We start from the raw sequence: 13,730 nt of genomic DNA, 5'->3' as shown, positions 1-13,730 counted from the left end.
AAGAATTCAGAGTAAAACCAGATTCCTGCATCTCTGTTACGTTCTTAAATGATGTGTCTAGGTGCAGCACCCTGCTTCCTCCTGAACTTTGGCCCGTATGATCAATCCTTATAGACAGGCATTCAAGATAAGGAAAGACCTGAAGAATTAACCAGCTATTCTAAACAGTAAGAAAAGAGGGTATTGAAACACTATTATCTTCTAGAGTAACCTACTCCAATCTGTCTCACCCCAGTTCTACCCCCTCTCAAGTGGTGTCTGTAGATCTGCAAAACTACTTGTTTCACAAAGAAAGCTGCAAGAGCTGTTTTAAATAATTTTGTGTCAAGTTTTGCAGGTTTTTTACTACAAAGGTAAATCACAACACAGAACAGTTCACCTTTCCTGAACAAAACACACAAAGTTTTCATGTAATACTAAGTTAATTGAGCTACGGGTACAATCATAATTATTGTGATTTTAGAAAATTACTTATTGCAAATGCAAAATAATGGAATACAAGGTTAGTAGTATGGAAACTGGTGCATTAGAACTTACGTTCTTTAGCAAATGGTTTGAAATGTAAGTTCCAACACAGAACCTGTTCTTATTTGGATAGAAGTTTCCCAGTTTACATACTTAAATACTCACATTTCAAAAGATTTGATAGATCCACAGTTCAAAGGAAACCCACTGGGACAGTAAAGCCCCATTACAAACACAAAACAAAACAATAATCAGTGTTTTTATAGTGAAAGGCAAACAGTGGGTGTAAAGCCATACAGAAAACTTCCTCTTTTTCACAGCACTTAGGTCAGAAACCTATACTCAGTATTGCCAAGATCCCAACTATTTTGCTTAGAGTGATTCTTCTACGTGTATATTCTTAACATACCATTGGAAAAACAGTGTAAACAATTTTTATAGATTTAGTTCTGACATTTGAACATATTCAAGTTCAGCAATTCCCATAGACCTGTTGGTGCAGAAAAACTTACTCAGGCGTTTTGACAAAAGCACAGCCATTGCTCATCGTGTCCTTGGCAGAAGCAAGAATCTTGTTTCAGAATCGTTACCCTTCACTATTCTGCAAAATTTACTGGCAAATACTAACAATAATCTCTGACTTCTGTAGAGTGGAATAGTCAAAAGCAGACATTGATATAACAACCCAAAATATATCATCCATGCATATTATAACATTACAAAAGGAAATTTAAGTCTACTTTTCTCTTGACTTTTCATCAATGTGAAGTGCTAGTCTAACGGTGGTGTTGGGGGAAACACAGGAGTATGGACTGAATCATACTACACACCAGAATAATCATTATACCAGTAATTTTATGTAGTAAGTGTATCTCAGAGAATAAGTTGTTAAATAATATAAATTTTTAGCATGCATTTATAAAGGCACAAGAACTAGGCTGAACAGGCTGACAAGATGGTGCTCAAATGCCACAGAAGGGCAGAGCTCCTGACTGAAGTAAGTTCCTGCAGTTGCAGATTCTTCTGCTGATCTTGTAGACTTTGGAGGAAAACGTAACTGATTTTTCTGAAGAAGTCCTCTTCCCTTTTCACTGTGGTGTCATTGACAATAGAAAAATCTGAGAGTGCTGAAAGACACTTCAGTGAGGACTAGTGTCACTAGTCATACTTTTTCTGTGAGCCAAACTGAGTCATTTACATGAATGACTGCTTGGTAGTCAATGAAAAATTTGAAAGGTGCAGAGAAAAGAGAGAACAGAGAAAGACATGGGAAGTGGTGTTTTCATTTTGAGAAAGCTTCAACAAATTATCTTCTCTGTTTTATTCAAAAAAAAGGCCTACGTGCACAACGTTTGGCAAGAGACAAATTGTTAATAAGGTAACGTTGAATTTTTATACTTCAAAAGCAACAAAAAACTATTTAAGAGCAGCAGATTCTTATATCAGGTAAAGTGAAATAGGTCATTAAAAAAATGGAATGTTGAGTGTAATGACCTAATTAGGGGAATTTCTCCATAGACAGAGGCTGTTCTAGTGTTAGTTGATGGGGAAACCCAGCTGGCTTCAATACTGTAAGATCAAGACCTAAACACTTATGAAAGTGTGCAGTTAAAAAGAATAATCAGAAGACTGGGAGTTTCTGTCGTTCTGACATACACTGAATACAATCATACTAATTTCACAGTTTCTCAGTTAAAAACTTTCCAGGATTAGTCATACTTAGTAACAACAAAAGAAATTCAGAACTACCAACGCCAGTAACTGAAGTTCAGCAGAACGAAGTACTTCACAGATTTCATCTTTGTTAGAGAATAATTAAGAGGCATCATAAATCAGCTTTCATAGTATCAAAAGCCAAAACAAGAGATCAAATTATTCAGTAACAAAATATATTTAGCTAAATGACATAGTAGCTCATCTTGATTACTCATTTTGTAGAAGGCACTAACACAACACACTATATAGTCCAGTGTTTTTACCCATCGTTTTTAAGTGCATCAATAACCTGCAAGAATACCTTCCAGTACGTGGGATATGTTAAATTTGCTCCCTAAGAAAAAGCATTTCAAGAAATGCATTCAGGATGGAAGCGTACTTGACGCTGCAGCTGCTACTAGAATGTTTTTTCTATTTTAACCCTTGGAGTTTTACATAAAATGGGAGGAACTTTTTCATTAACACAACCTATAGAAAGTTAATACATTCTGAATAAGCTCAAGCAACACTTATTATCATTTTGGCTCATTTCTGGTTGCCCTTCAGAGAACTACGTACAGACTCTCACAGTGAACTAATCCACTCCACACACTTTATTAATGTTAACATAACACAATAAAACTTTAGGTCATTAAGTTTAATGTGCTTCTCAACAAGTAACATGGAATTTCATGCTACAACTTACAGTAATTCTTTATAGTTCGCAATACCCTCACAGCAAAATCAAAATGGGCCAAAACCTGCCCCAATATTGTTATGCAAGAGCTTGATTTTCTTCTGGCTGGTCACCCTGAAAAGTAACACAATGAAAATAGTTACAACGGGACATTCAAATATCTAAACATGAAATATGTTTGTATTGTTTCACAAAGTATGTCTAGGCGAGTACATTCCCCTAATATAATCTTCTAACTTGGAAATAATGGACAATATTACAATCATTCCATTTGTGCTTTTGTATGTGCGATACTTAAAAACATAAGATGTTGGTCTGATTATCTGATGTATATACATAGGTTTCACTATAGTGAAATACAGATCAACGTTTAGCATTACAATAAAATAAATTGTCTTAGACTAACAACTCAATCTTAATTTTCTGTAAGGAAAAGCAGTGTTACACATTCACTTTCAAGTTACGTTAGTGAAATAACCACAGATTGTGGTTTGGGGGGAGGATGGGAGGGGTGTTTTGGGGTTTTTTTAAAATTAAAAACAAATTGTGAACATTAGAGACCAAAACCAATACATGCAGAGTCTTTTAGTTCTGAATGCAGACTAGTCAAAACAAAGCATAGAAAATCAATTTGTTGGTAGAGCACAGGAACCTGTCCCACTAAGGAGGTTATTTTATTGTCTTTTTTTTTCTTTTTTTCTTTCTTTTAAATGTTATTTAAGTTTTACTTTCCTGCTTGCTAAGAAACTCCTCAGCTGTTCATGCTGGTACCATGGTAAGTCTTCAGCGTTAACAGCTTGCTAGACATTACCTCAGGATTGTTTATTTTCTTTCCAAGTCAGGGAATTACACTTTACAACTGCCTTGTCTGGATAGTAATCATACAATTTTTCAGACAACAGGTTAAGATAAAGAGACGGTCTGCAATACAGACTCTCGCAAAATCTCATGATTGTGAGAAAAGTTATGTACCAAAAATTGTTATCAAAGGAGTTGCCGTTACCATTTTAGGAGAGACAGGAACTGAAGCTGAAGCCTACCTTCAAAGTAGGGGCTTCCCAACTAATAATTTACTAATGACTGACACCAACTCATCCTACAGGTTTCAGTCTTCCTCACCAAACTGCCGTGACACTTTGAGTATTTATTTTGTATTTGTGTTCTGTTTCATTTCATAGTGAATCGAGGCAAGAAAAGATATATTCCATAATCTAATCCCAGGAAAGTCAGTTCTATCACGAGAATTTGTCTCATTAATAAAGGTCCAGGTAAAGCAGTCTTTGAATCTCTATCACTCAAATATTGCAGAAGTAAAAGAATCCCAAATCCCCCAAAGCTTCCTCAAAAAAAGCCCTGTTCAACTACTTTGAATCATCATTCTTCAATTTTAACATCAGAGTCAGTAACAAACATTAAAGAAAAAACAGTAAATTGTTTATTGTCTGCTTTGACGGTTTTATACTTGTTACATGTAAACCAGAAAAATAATTTGAATCTAGCTTGATTAGTATTCTAAATGTTAAAATTGGAAGTTAGTAACAGAAGAAGCATTAGAGAAGAACTGAATGTATTCGGGAACGTAACGGGACATGGTTCAGTAACACTTCTCTCTGGCTATAACCTGCTAATAATACTTTAAATCAGATTTCCGTACATTCTTTTCTTCCCATGTAATTTCAACATTCCAACTCTTCACAACAGCCAGAACTCAAAAAAAAAAAAAAAAATCAAAAAACCACCATTCCACCTGGCAAGAATCTTGAAATCCCTGCTACTTGACTCCCTCACTGTTTATTCATGAATTTAATTCTCAACATCAGCAACCTCTGAAAGCTAACATCATCAGGCAAGACTCCATAAACAAGTCAGAAACCAAACATTCAAGCAATTGATGAAGTGAGTAAATGTTCTTGCTCCATTATCTTTGATATTTCCAGTTCCTTATCAGTTAGAGTTTAGCCAACCTAAAACTAGATTAGATAGTAAAAGGCCTAGAATACAACAGCTGCTTTATGACTGTTAATTCAGAATTTGCTAATAAAGCCCCTTCAACAAGACCTTGTTCTTTTCCTGGCCCTTATATAGCAGCATAGAATGAAGAGACATACTCCATAAGGCCCAAACCAGTAAGAGCAACAGGAAAACATAACACTGAAATGCCTGGAAAGCAGGAAATACCTGCCTTCACCTCCACCCTTCAATAGGAAGTGCAGTACCACACCTTTAAAAACAAAAGGAAAAAAAAAAAAGGTATACATTAACATAACTGCTGTTCCTTTCTGAAGGAAAACCACTATTTTCCACAATGAAGAATTTTGCCCACCTATCTAAAACCACTGAGTTAGTAATTGAGTTTAGTCTTTTAAGACCCAAGTTCAGCTACCAACATGACTTTGGGCAAATCACTTGACCGTTGCGTGGACCACTTGACCACAGCTAGTAAGAATCCCTCAACATCATCATCACTCCACCTCTTCTGCTATACTGTGAATGGAAAACAAACCCAAAACCATTACCACTGATGTGGTGTTCAGACACTGCCATACAAAACAATTATTTTCCTCGTAGAGAGGCTATACAACTACTCCCGGTAGGTAAATATTCCCTAGTATGCCCTAGGGCGTCTGTCCCATAAAGCTCTTATTTTTGAATCTCTTTATTCTTAGACAGCTGCCATTTCTTAGCTTTATACAATTACCACTGCATACATGCCTGATCATTCGTCCAGCAACTTCACATTGGTATCATGAGACTGTAACAAAACATCATATACCTTACCTTGTAGGGTAACAGAAAGTTTTTCTCATACCAAACAACTTTTCACAATATTTCTCACATCTCAGAAGGCTGAAATAAGCAATCAATTAAGAACCCTCTGTCTCACCTGTATCAAATCAGTCCCAGGAATTCAATTATTGCTGTACTCCAAACTAAAATTATATTGCCAGAGAACAAATGCTATTTTGAAGACTGTACTTGAATTTGTCAGCTCCATCAGCACTGGTATTTATTTTCTCCTGACCTAGCTTCCAAGAATTCTTCTGTGCCACAGAAATTGCTTTCAGAACCCCAACTTGTTCACCTACTAAAATCAAAAGTAAGAAGAATTAGGAAAGTCACAAGCAAAACCACACTGGAAAACGAGATTCAGACAAACACGCTACATGCGTTACATACTTCACCATATTAGCGAAGGGTTTGGACACACCATGCAATGCCAATGTAATGTCCTAGGTTCTCAGTATCCCCCTGCACACATTAAAAGATACATTTTTTAAAGGTCAGATAACTAAGACATGGATGAAATTACAATTATTCAGTAACACTGTTGTGGATAATTGAAACCTAAATAAAGAGTAATGGACAAGCATACCTATTTGAGGCTCCTCTGATCTCAACTGTGAATGCCTCAGTAACTGATGACACTGCAGTAAAAGAAATCAGCAGTCGACTGATGGTGTAGTTGCCTCGTTGAGCACAGCACTATTTTTAGATAGGTTAACATGTCACTTTGTATGTAATATCACTCGGTCGACAATGAAACGTTTTTCTTTTGAGAAAGGTTAAAGCACGCACAATTGCACTTGCCTGGAGACTGTACTACTGTAAAAATCTAACTGCTTACTAAAGTGAGTAGGATACATGTAAAGTACTAGCTATTTTCTTGTTGCACTCATGAATCTTGTACACAATTAAGGAAGGCAGTCACTGAACAAGCAGGTTTGCTGTGTATAATCTAAGAGGCTTACAACTTTTCCAAAATCTCTCTCAGATTCTTGCCTCACAAGGACTGGACCAACCATTATGTACCAAGATGTTTTTAGATAATGAATCAGATTGTGAATGACATGAGTTTCTAATAAAGAAAATTAGAAGTGATAATAAAATCAATGCAAAATATTTTCATATGCAAAACATGCAAAAAACCATAGTATCACTAACGTGTCATCTGTCTCTGTTGCCAAGCAGTCACACCGCAATTCTGTCTCTTCTTTCACAGTTACAATTTTCACATCTCCAAGTTCAGAACAAGCAGATTCTTTAGACAACTGGTCATCATTGTCATACCTGCAAATACAACCCAAATTGTTAAGTGAAACGTTTCTTCTGCAAAAGAGTTTTGTTTTGATTTCATCTAGACTAGTATGTGCTCAATGATACAAACAACAAAACAACCCTGTTCTACAAAGGATATCAAAAGATCTTCCATTTTAATAAAACTTATTTTAAATGTCAGCTATGGTCTTTCAAGGTCTATCAAGAAAAACATTTAATCCACCCTTCACACATAAAGAGAGTAACACTACTAACGTTCCATCAGCTGCTATCAAAGAAGTGCTGCCTGACAATGCTCGCTCTTCTTTCACAGCAATTCTCCCCACGCCCTCAGGGAGGGAACAGATCGGAGCTTTTGACAACGGGTTGTAGCTGTCATACCTAGAAAGAAAATACACAGTTGATATTAACACAAAGAATTATTTACTTGGTATTAGGAAACAGAGGATTATTGTAACAGTCTACTCACAAGTCCAGTAAAAACCCTGCAACTTCTGCATCATTTCTGAAATCCAACTTTTCTTTAAGTGTCAACCATCGGTCAATGTGATTTCCCACATAAATCCTTGTTTTCCCCCTTCTTCTATCAAGACTTTGCTTTCTTTTTTTCTTTTCCAGAAAAGACAACACCGGGGGCCTTCCACACCTCTTCGCCGGTACTGACATTGTAAGTCTAGAAATAAAGGAAAGATAATTTAGCGAGAAGTAGCTCCAAGCAACCGATTACACCTCGGCGTCCTGGATCATCCCAGCACAAACTGACTGCGAAACAGCACAAGCCTTTTACTCCTATGAAGTTAAGGCCCCACGCCGCTATAAAGCGAAGCGGCACCCAGCAGACGCGCACCCGCCGTTCCACCGACCGAGGCGGTGAGAGCCCGCCGGCCCATGGGCGCGCAGCCCCGCACGGGCGGCTCCCCGCCGCGCCCCCCGCCCCGGCTGAAGGAAGGCGCCGCGGCACCTCTTACCGCCCCCGCGCCCGCCTTCGCCCCGTCTCTCCGGGGCGGCGGCTGGGAACGCGGCCGTTTCCAGTCAGGCCACGAGCGACGGGCCCCGGGACGGCCCCGCCTCACGCCGTCCCTGAGGGGGAGAGCCCCTCCCCGCCGCGTCCCGATCCCCGCCGGCCGGGCCCCCGCCGACCCCTGACCTCCCCCCCCCCCCCCCCCCGGGGAAGCCGCTGGGGTCACCCACCCACCGACCGACCGACCGACTCACCCACCGCGCCACAGCCCCGCCGCCACCGCGCCACAACGGCTGCGACGGAGATAAACACGGAACACGGGACCGACGCGGGGCGGCGCGCGCTGATGACGCGCAGCTCACGTGAGGGCGGGGCGGAGAGCGACCGGCAGCCCCGGCCGTGCCGCTCGGTGCGAACGGAGCGAACGCAGCGCTCCCCGGGCTCTATCCGTGCTCCCGTACGATGCTGGCGGCCGCTCACGGGGCAGAAGGCGGGACTCGGGTAAACGCGGCTCCGGCCACATCGCGCGCGGCGCATCCGCCTAATGAGCGAGAGCTAATTAGGTTAATTAATGTGCAGCGGCAGCCCCGGGCGGGCTTTCCCCTCCCGTTCCTCAGAACTGAATCTACGCGGTGTTAGAGCTTAGTCCCGTCCCACGCACCACAAGGCCTCGCTGAACGCTCCTGACTGCGGCACAAGATGCGAGCAAGGCTCGTTTTGTAAAGGTCGAGTACCGGGTTTAAGAAAACTGGTTAAAAGCCTTTTTTAAAGGGTTAAAACAGGCACTTCACTACGATCGCATCTACTGAAAGGACATTGAAGGGTACTGAGCTAAAAACTGGTATCTGCAAGTTACTGAAGCTGAGAGGAAGCAGGTACCACAACATATTTTTAATATTCATTTAATAACAAACTTCAGTAAATGTGTCACAAACAATGAAAAAGACTGGTTTTCCAAGCAACAATTCCCAGCATGAATTTCAAAAATACTGCATTGTTATTTTACCTTCTGAAAAGCCAGATTCAGAGACAAAGCTAGAGTCTTCCTCTGAAGAGCAGGAAGTGTTTGAAACTTGATTTACCTGTTGAAAGGGAAATACGGATACAAGAAAAGAAAATGCAACGTAAATTTGGAATCTATGTTGTCACAATGTACTGTAACAGCATGCGTTCTACCACTTTCTTAGCCCTTCACACACTTCTGCTTACATATTACATTTTTAAATATTCATATTACATTTTTAAATAAATGACTAAAACCGCAGAACAAGTTAGCTAGCAATATTTCTGGATAATTTTATCTAAACAAGAGGGACAATCATACCTGCCAATTTATATTTTATTATTTCTACCATCAGTTTTGGTGGACTCACAGTAACAAGGCAAACAATTTAGCTCAAGAACTAGTAGATGACTGAAGGCTTATAGAAACATTTATTTGCATCCGCTGAATCAGCCGCATAACTTCACCGAAATAAAATCTTTTCTTTGGTTTTTGTCCAACATTTACATAACTTGAAAATAAAGAACTGAAGGGGAAAAAAAAAAGCAGCCTTCATGTCCTGAAATATATTTCACTATTTTTTATCATTTACAACAACAGTATGTGAGCAGATTTTCATGACAAGTTTTATTATGTGAGTTAATAGAAAAGTTTTAAAATAATTATCATAGCATAATTATAGGTTCTCTCAAAACAGCACAAAATTTCAGTGATACATGTATTTAAAGATAATCCCTTGTTTTTACCCTTTTCATATAAAATATGAGATAATTCCTCCATCACCGTTATTTCTGTAAAATACATACTTAGTGATGCTGTTTCCATGTAAATACAACTATTTAAGAAGCTTTTCATACTTACTTCTTCTGATTGCCTTCACAAATACATTTATTGTCTGTATAAATAGATTTACATTCCAAATAACGGAACTGTTTTAACCACTAAAAGCTGTTGTGTGCTTCTAAGTTCCTGTTTATCTTGAAATGAGAAAGCTGCTGGGAGAAGCAAGGGGATACTAAGAACATTTACTTCTACCAAGTAATTTTCAAACAAAAGCAACTATGCAGTGATTCATCTTTTATGCTAAGTTAGTAAATTAAGCAAGCTACTTCCTTTACGCGTGCTTGTAAAGTTGAAAATAGCATTTAAAAATAAAAGTGTGTCTGTTCTCAGTAATGAATTAATAGATAAAAAAAAAATTGAAGCTTTTAGGTTAATGTATCTTGCCGTATTTGTGGGGGTTTTTTCTGTTCCTCTCATTAAGGAGGTCTGCTAGCCAGTGTTAATTTCTCAGCTGATCCTGGCTGCGTGACAGACACAGCAAGGGAATGCTTTTAATCCCACCAATATTTATATTAATGCTGATTTTACCACTTGGATGTCCATGTCAGTAAGCTTTCCATTTTGCCCCTGCACTGTTTTCACACAAGTCCTTTAATAAACATGCATTCCTCGTACAATGCAGTGTATGTTATAAAGCCGCGGCAGCTGCCACTTCGGAATGCAATTTCAAAGCCGATACCCCAGGCTCAGCAAAGGTTAAGGTTCATTTTCCTCCACAGCAATGCAGAGAAATGTAACTGAGGGCACCAGGTGCAGCCACAACTGCGGCCGTGCAGGAAAGAATTTCAGAGGTTTATATAGTTCATAGCAGTCTCTCCACTACATTACTTCCAACTAACTCTTTCCTCTTACCATCAACATTATCACTGATAATCTTGGCTATACTATCACCTTTCTGCTGATAAATATTTTGTACTATGCTTCATTAGTTTCCAGAGCAAACATCTTCTCTTTGAGCGCCTGCATATTTAGCTTCCAAATGTAAGCACAGAAATACAGCTGTAATGTACCTTACAAAATTATGAAGTCCATTGTCTCCTGAAGCATGTGATTTTCAATATACAATGCCCTATATTGCTATACGAGCAATCAGTAAACCTAGCAATATGTTTAAATTCCTCATTTATTTAATGTTTTATATATATTTGTGAGACAGGATTGAGAAACTGTTCCCTGGAAATACTAATGCAAACTTCTTCGTACAGCAAGTAATTTATCTATGTAATAGAATAAAAACCACGCAGAGACCAAGTTTAGCTAGCTAAGTAGCCTATTTTCAGAATGCATGTGGATACCCGATCCTTTATCTGGTGTATTCTCCCAGCTTCCAGTTATCAGTGATTTAAGGATTTTAAGACAAGGGGGTGAATTCAAACCATTATGTTAAGCAGACATGGAAAGACCTATGCACCATTAACTGAATCCCTTTCAGACCCCACTTAATATTTTGGGCTTCATAATATCCTACTGGAGTGATTCCTCACTTTGTTTTTTGAGCCCTTTGCTAGACAAGCGTTATTCCTACACAAGAAGTGATTTATGACACTAGCACAAAATTGTACTTCAATGTTTCAGTTCTATACTGATACCCCATTAAAAATACATCACAGTATTGATATTAATTGGCTCCTCACAAGGACCAACTCTCTCATCATCGATAGCGTTAACCAGTCTGTTTCCCTTCTAACCTGAAACAGAATCAATGGCAACTATTTAATAAAGAGAACTAACAATAAAGTTGAAAACCACAAGGATTATCACCACACGATTCATTCCAGCAAGAATCTTTGCTTGCATTAAAATCCTTAATGCTTTCAGAACCACCTTTTTTTTTTTTTTTTTTTTTTTAAGAACAGTATACAAAAGATAGATTGACAGAAAGGTTTAAGACTTTTAGAAAGCAGGCTCATTTTCAAAATTGAGCTCCCAGTCATTTGGACCTTCGTGATACAAAACAGGAACTACTATAAGAGATTTTAAGAAAAAATAGCTGTACAGAAGCCTAGCAAGACCTGCATTCTCATTGCATCCTGATCCATGTAAAATCAGGAATACAAAAGTAGAATTTCCTATGTTTTATTGATCACTGCTGAAGATAATTCATCACATTTAAATTCTTTCACACAAACTTCCTATCTAAGTTATCAGTCATATATATGCAAAGAATAATTTTTTTTATATTAAAAAGCAACTAAATTATGCTGTGTAGTACCTAACATGCAATTAAAAAAAAGTTGAACAAGCAAGCTGAGTAATCAAACCAATAAGCTAGTGCATTTTCACTAGAGAAAACAGCATCTCTAACAATACATTTGCTTCATGTTTCCTATTTTTATTTTCTCCCCCTCACCATCTGCCTCTGTTCTGTTTTTTCTTCCAAAAAGCATCCACCTCATTTAGCTTCATTTATCCCACAGAATTCAGACTGAATAGAAACAAAATTCCCAATAGCAAAGCCAAAAAAGCACTACCTATTCATAAAAGACCTTCTAAAAATAATTCTCATTTTACTTATAATAATTTTTGATCTTGAAGATAAGCAGCCATATTGATTCAATGCTTTGCTACTCAAGCCTTCTAAACAAAGGAAGTTGAGGGTTTTGGCCATCAGTACCTTTGGATTGTACCTCTGCCTTCAGTGCTGCCATTTTTGCCAATTTTTCCCCTGTTCTTTTGGTAACCAGTACTAAATCCCACAAAAGTGAGCTATCATAGCGCAGAGAAACAGGGTGAATTACAGAACACCCAAGAATTTCAGCTACTTTCAGTATTCTTCAGGAAGAGAAGGAACTACTCCTTCCAGTCATGGAAGTCACCTAAGCCCGGGCTGAGGGGACAGCCTGGGCCCAGCAAGCCCTGTCAGTCCGGACAAGCCGCCTCAGTTCATCTCTCCGCAAGCAGCTCAAGTACACGTACACTTTTTTTTGGGCTGTTTTTATAACATTTTTAACTAAAAGTACTATTTACTGCACCAACGCAATACTTTCACGTAGTTTAATGCTGACGCACCGCTAGTCTGATGGGGTAGAATCCCACTTCGGTCAAAACCTGAGCAGAGATTACAGAGTTCACTCTGCTGATCACATTGAGCTGGAAATCTACCCCAAGTGTCACTGAACTGCCACTTCTGGTGAAACATTTAAGACAGCAACCCAGTTCGCTTTGCTTAAAAAGATCTGCATGAAAATAAAAACGTTTTGGGGAGAAAATCCTCACAAGGACGCTCAGCAGGGCCTGAAGAGTCCGCAGCTCCGCCGGTGGAACCCCCCAAACTGCGCGGGGCGGCAGCCTCGCACCGGGATCCGCTCCCCGGACCCCACGGTCCTCGCCGAGACCCCGGCGGAGCGGTGAGGAGAGCTCCTAGTGAGGAGAGCTCCTAGCGAAGAGACGGGACGGGACGGGACGGGACGGCGGCAGCGCGACACCCGCCTCCGAGCCGCCGCTTCCCGCGCTCACAGGGAAGGCCGCCCCCCACCACGTGACCCGGGAGCAGGCGCAAGGCTGATGACGCCACAAAGCCGCTGCCCTTAACGGCCGCCTGAGGCGGTAGGGGCCGTTCGCCTGACAGGGCTGAGGCGGCGGCTAATGGCCGCGCTCCCCGGGACGGGCCCAGCCCTGCCCTGCCCTGCCCTGCCCCGCCCCGCCCCGCCTCGCCTCGCCCGGGCTGTGCCGCTGGAACTGCGAACGCTCCCTAAGGGCGGAGACTTCTCTGTGCTCGGCGGGCTCCGGTGTCTGTCCCCGAAACGCATCTCCTCAACAGGGCTCCGCAGTCAAGGGGAGCAGGATCAGAGAGGGAAGAGCAGAGGTGCCGCAGCAAAGGCAGAAAGGACTGACGTGAATTTTGCAGGTGTTATATAAAAAAATATACCGATCTGCCAAGATAATGCAGCAGTAGGGGTGTATGTTCCTACTCTGTGTCCGAATTCATTCAATGACGCAGATGGGAAGAGGCCTTCAATTATTTAAAAGAAGTTTTATGAGAAACAGAACAGCATGCGTTGATGTGGAGA

The 13,730-nt window shown here is 40.2% G+C and overlaps 1 protein-coding gene across 7 annotated transcripts; it reads right to left on the bottom strand.

Annotated features, from left to right (window-relative positions):
• Positions 1 to 2,759: 2,759 nt before the first annotated feature.
• LOC142604386 (uncharacterized) lies at positions 2,760 to 13,183 on the bottom strand. Of its 7 annotated transcripts, XR_012838242.1 has the most exons (10): positions 12,335 to 13,183; positions 8,881 to 8,956; positions 8,237 to 8,415; positions 7,383 to 7,586; positions 7,169 to 7,294; positions 6,800 to 6,925; positions 6,231 to 6,340; positions 6,035 to 6,106; positions 5,742 to 5,942; positions 2,804 to 2,971 (listed from the first exon to the last, which is right to left on the bottom strand). XR_012838242.1 is itself a non-coding variant. In XM_075770597.1 (7 exons), exons 3-7 carry the CDS (start codon positions 8,395 to 8,397, stop codon positions 2,905 to 2,907), a joined length of 684 nt encoding a protein of 227 aa, XP_075626712.1. In that variant the 5' UTR covers positions 8,398 to 8,415; positions 8,881 to 8,956; positions 12,335 to 13,183; the 3' UTR covers positions 2,760 to 2,904. The 7 variants fall into 7 exon arrangements, 2 of the variants coding, with proteins under 2 accessions (XP_075626712.1, XP_075626713.1); XR_012838244.1 differs by lacking the exons at positions 2,804 to 2,971; positions 12,335 to 13,183 and having other exon boundaries at positions 5,802 to 5,942; positions 6,231 to 6,282; XR_012838243.1 differs by lacking the exons at positions 2,804 to 2,971; positions 12,335 to 13,183 and having other exon boundaries at positions 5,807 to 5,939.
• Between the last annotated feature and the right edge of the window lie 547 nt (positions 13,184 to 13,730).

This window comes from Balearica regulorum, chromosome 18, assembly GCF_011004875.1.
Source record: "Balearica regulorum gibbericeps isolate bBalReg1 chromosome 18, bBalReg1.pri, whole genome shotgun sequence".
Lineage (NCBI taxonomy): Eukaryota > Metazoa > Chordata > Aves > Gruiformes > Gruidae > Balearica > Balearica regulorum.
This window is presented reverse-complemented; position numbering and strand designations above follow the sequence as displayed.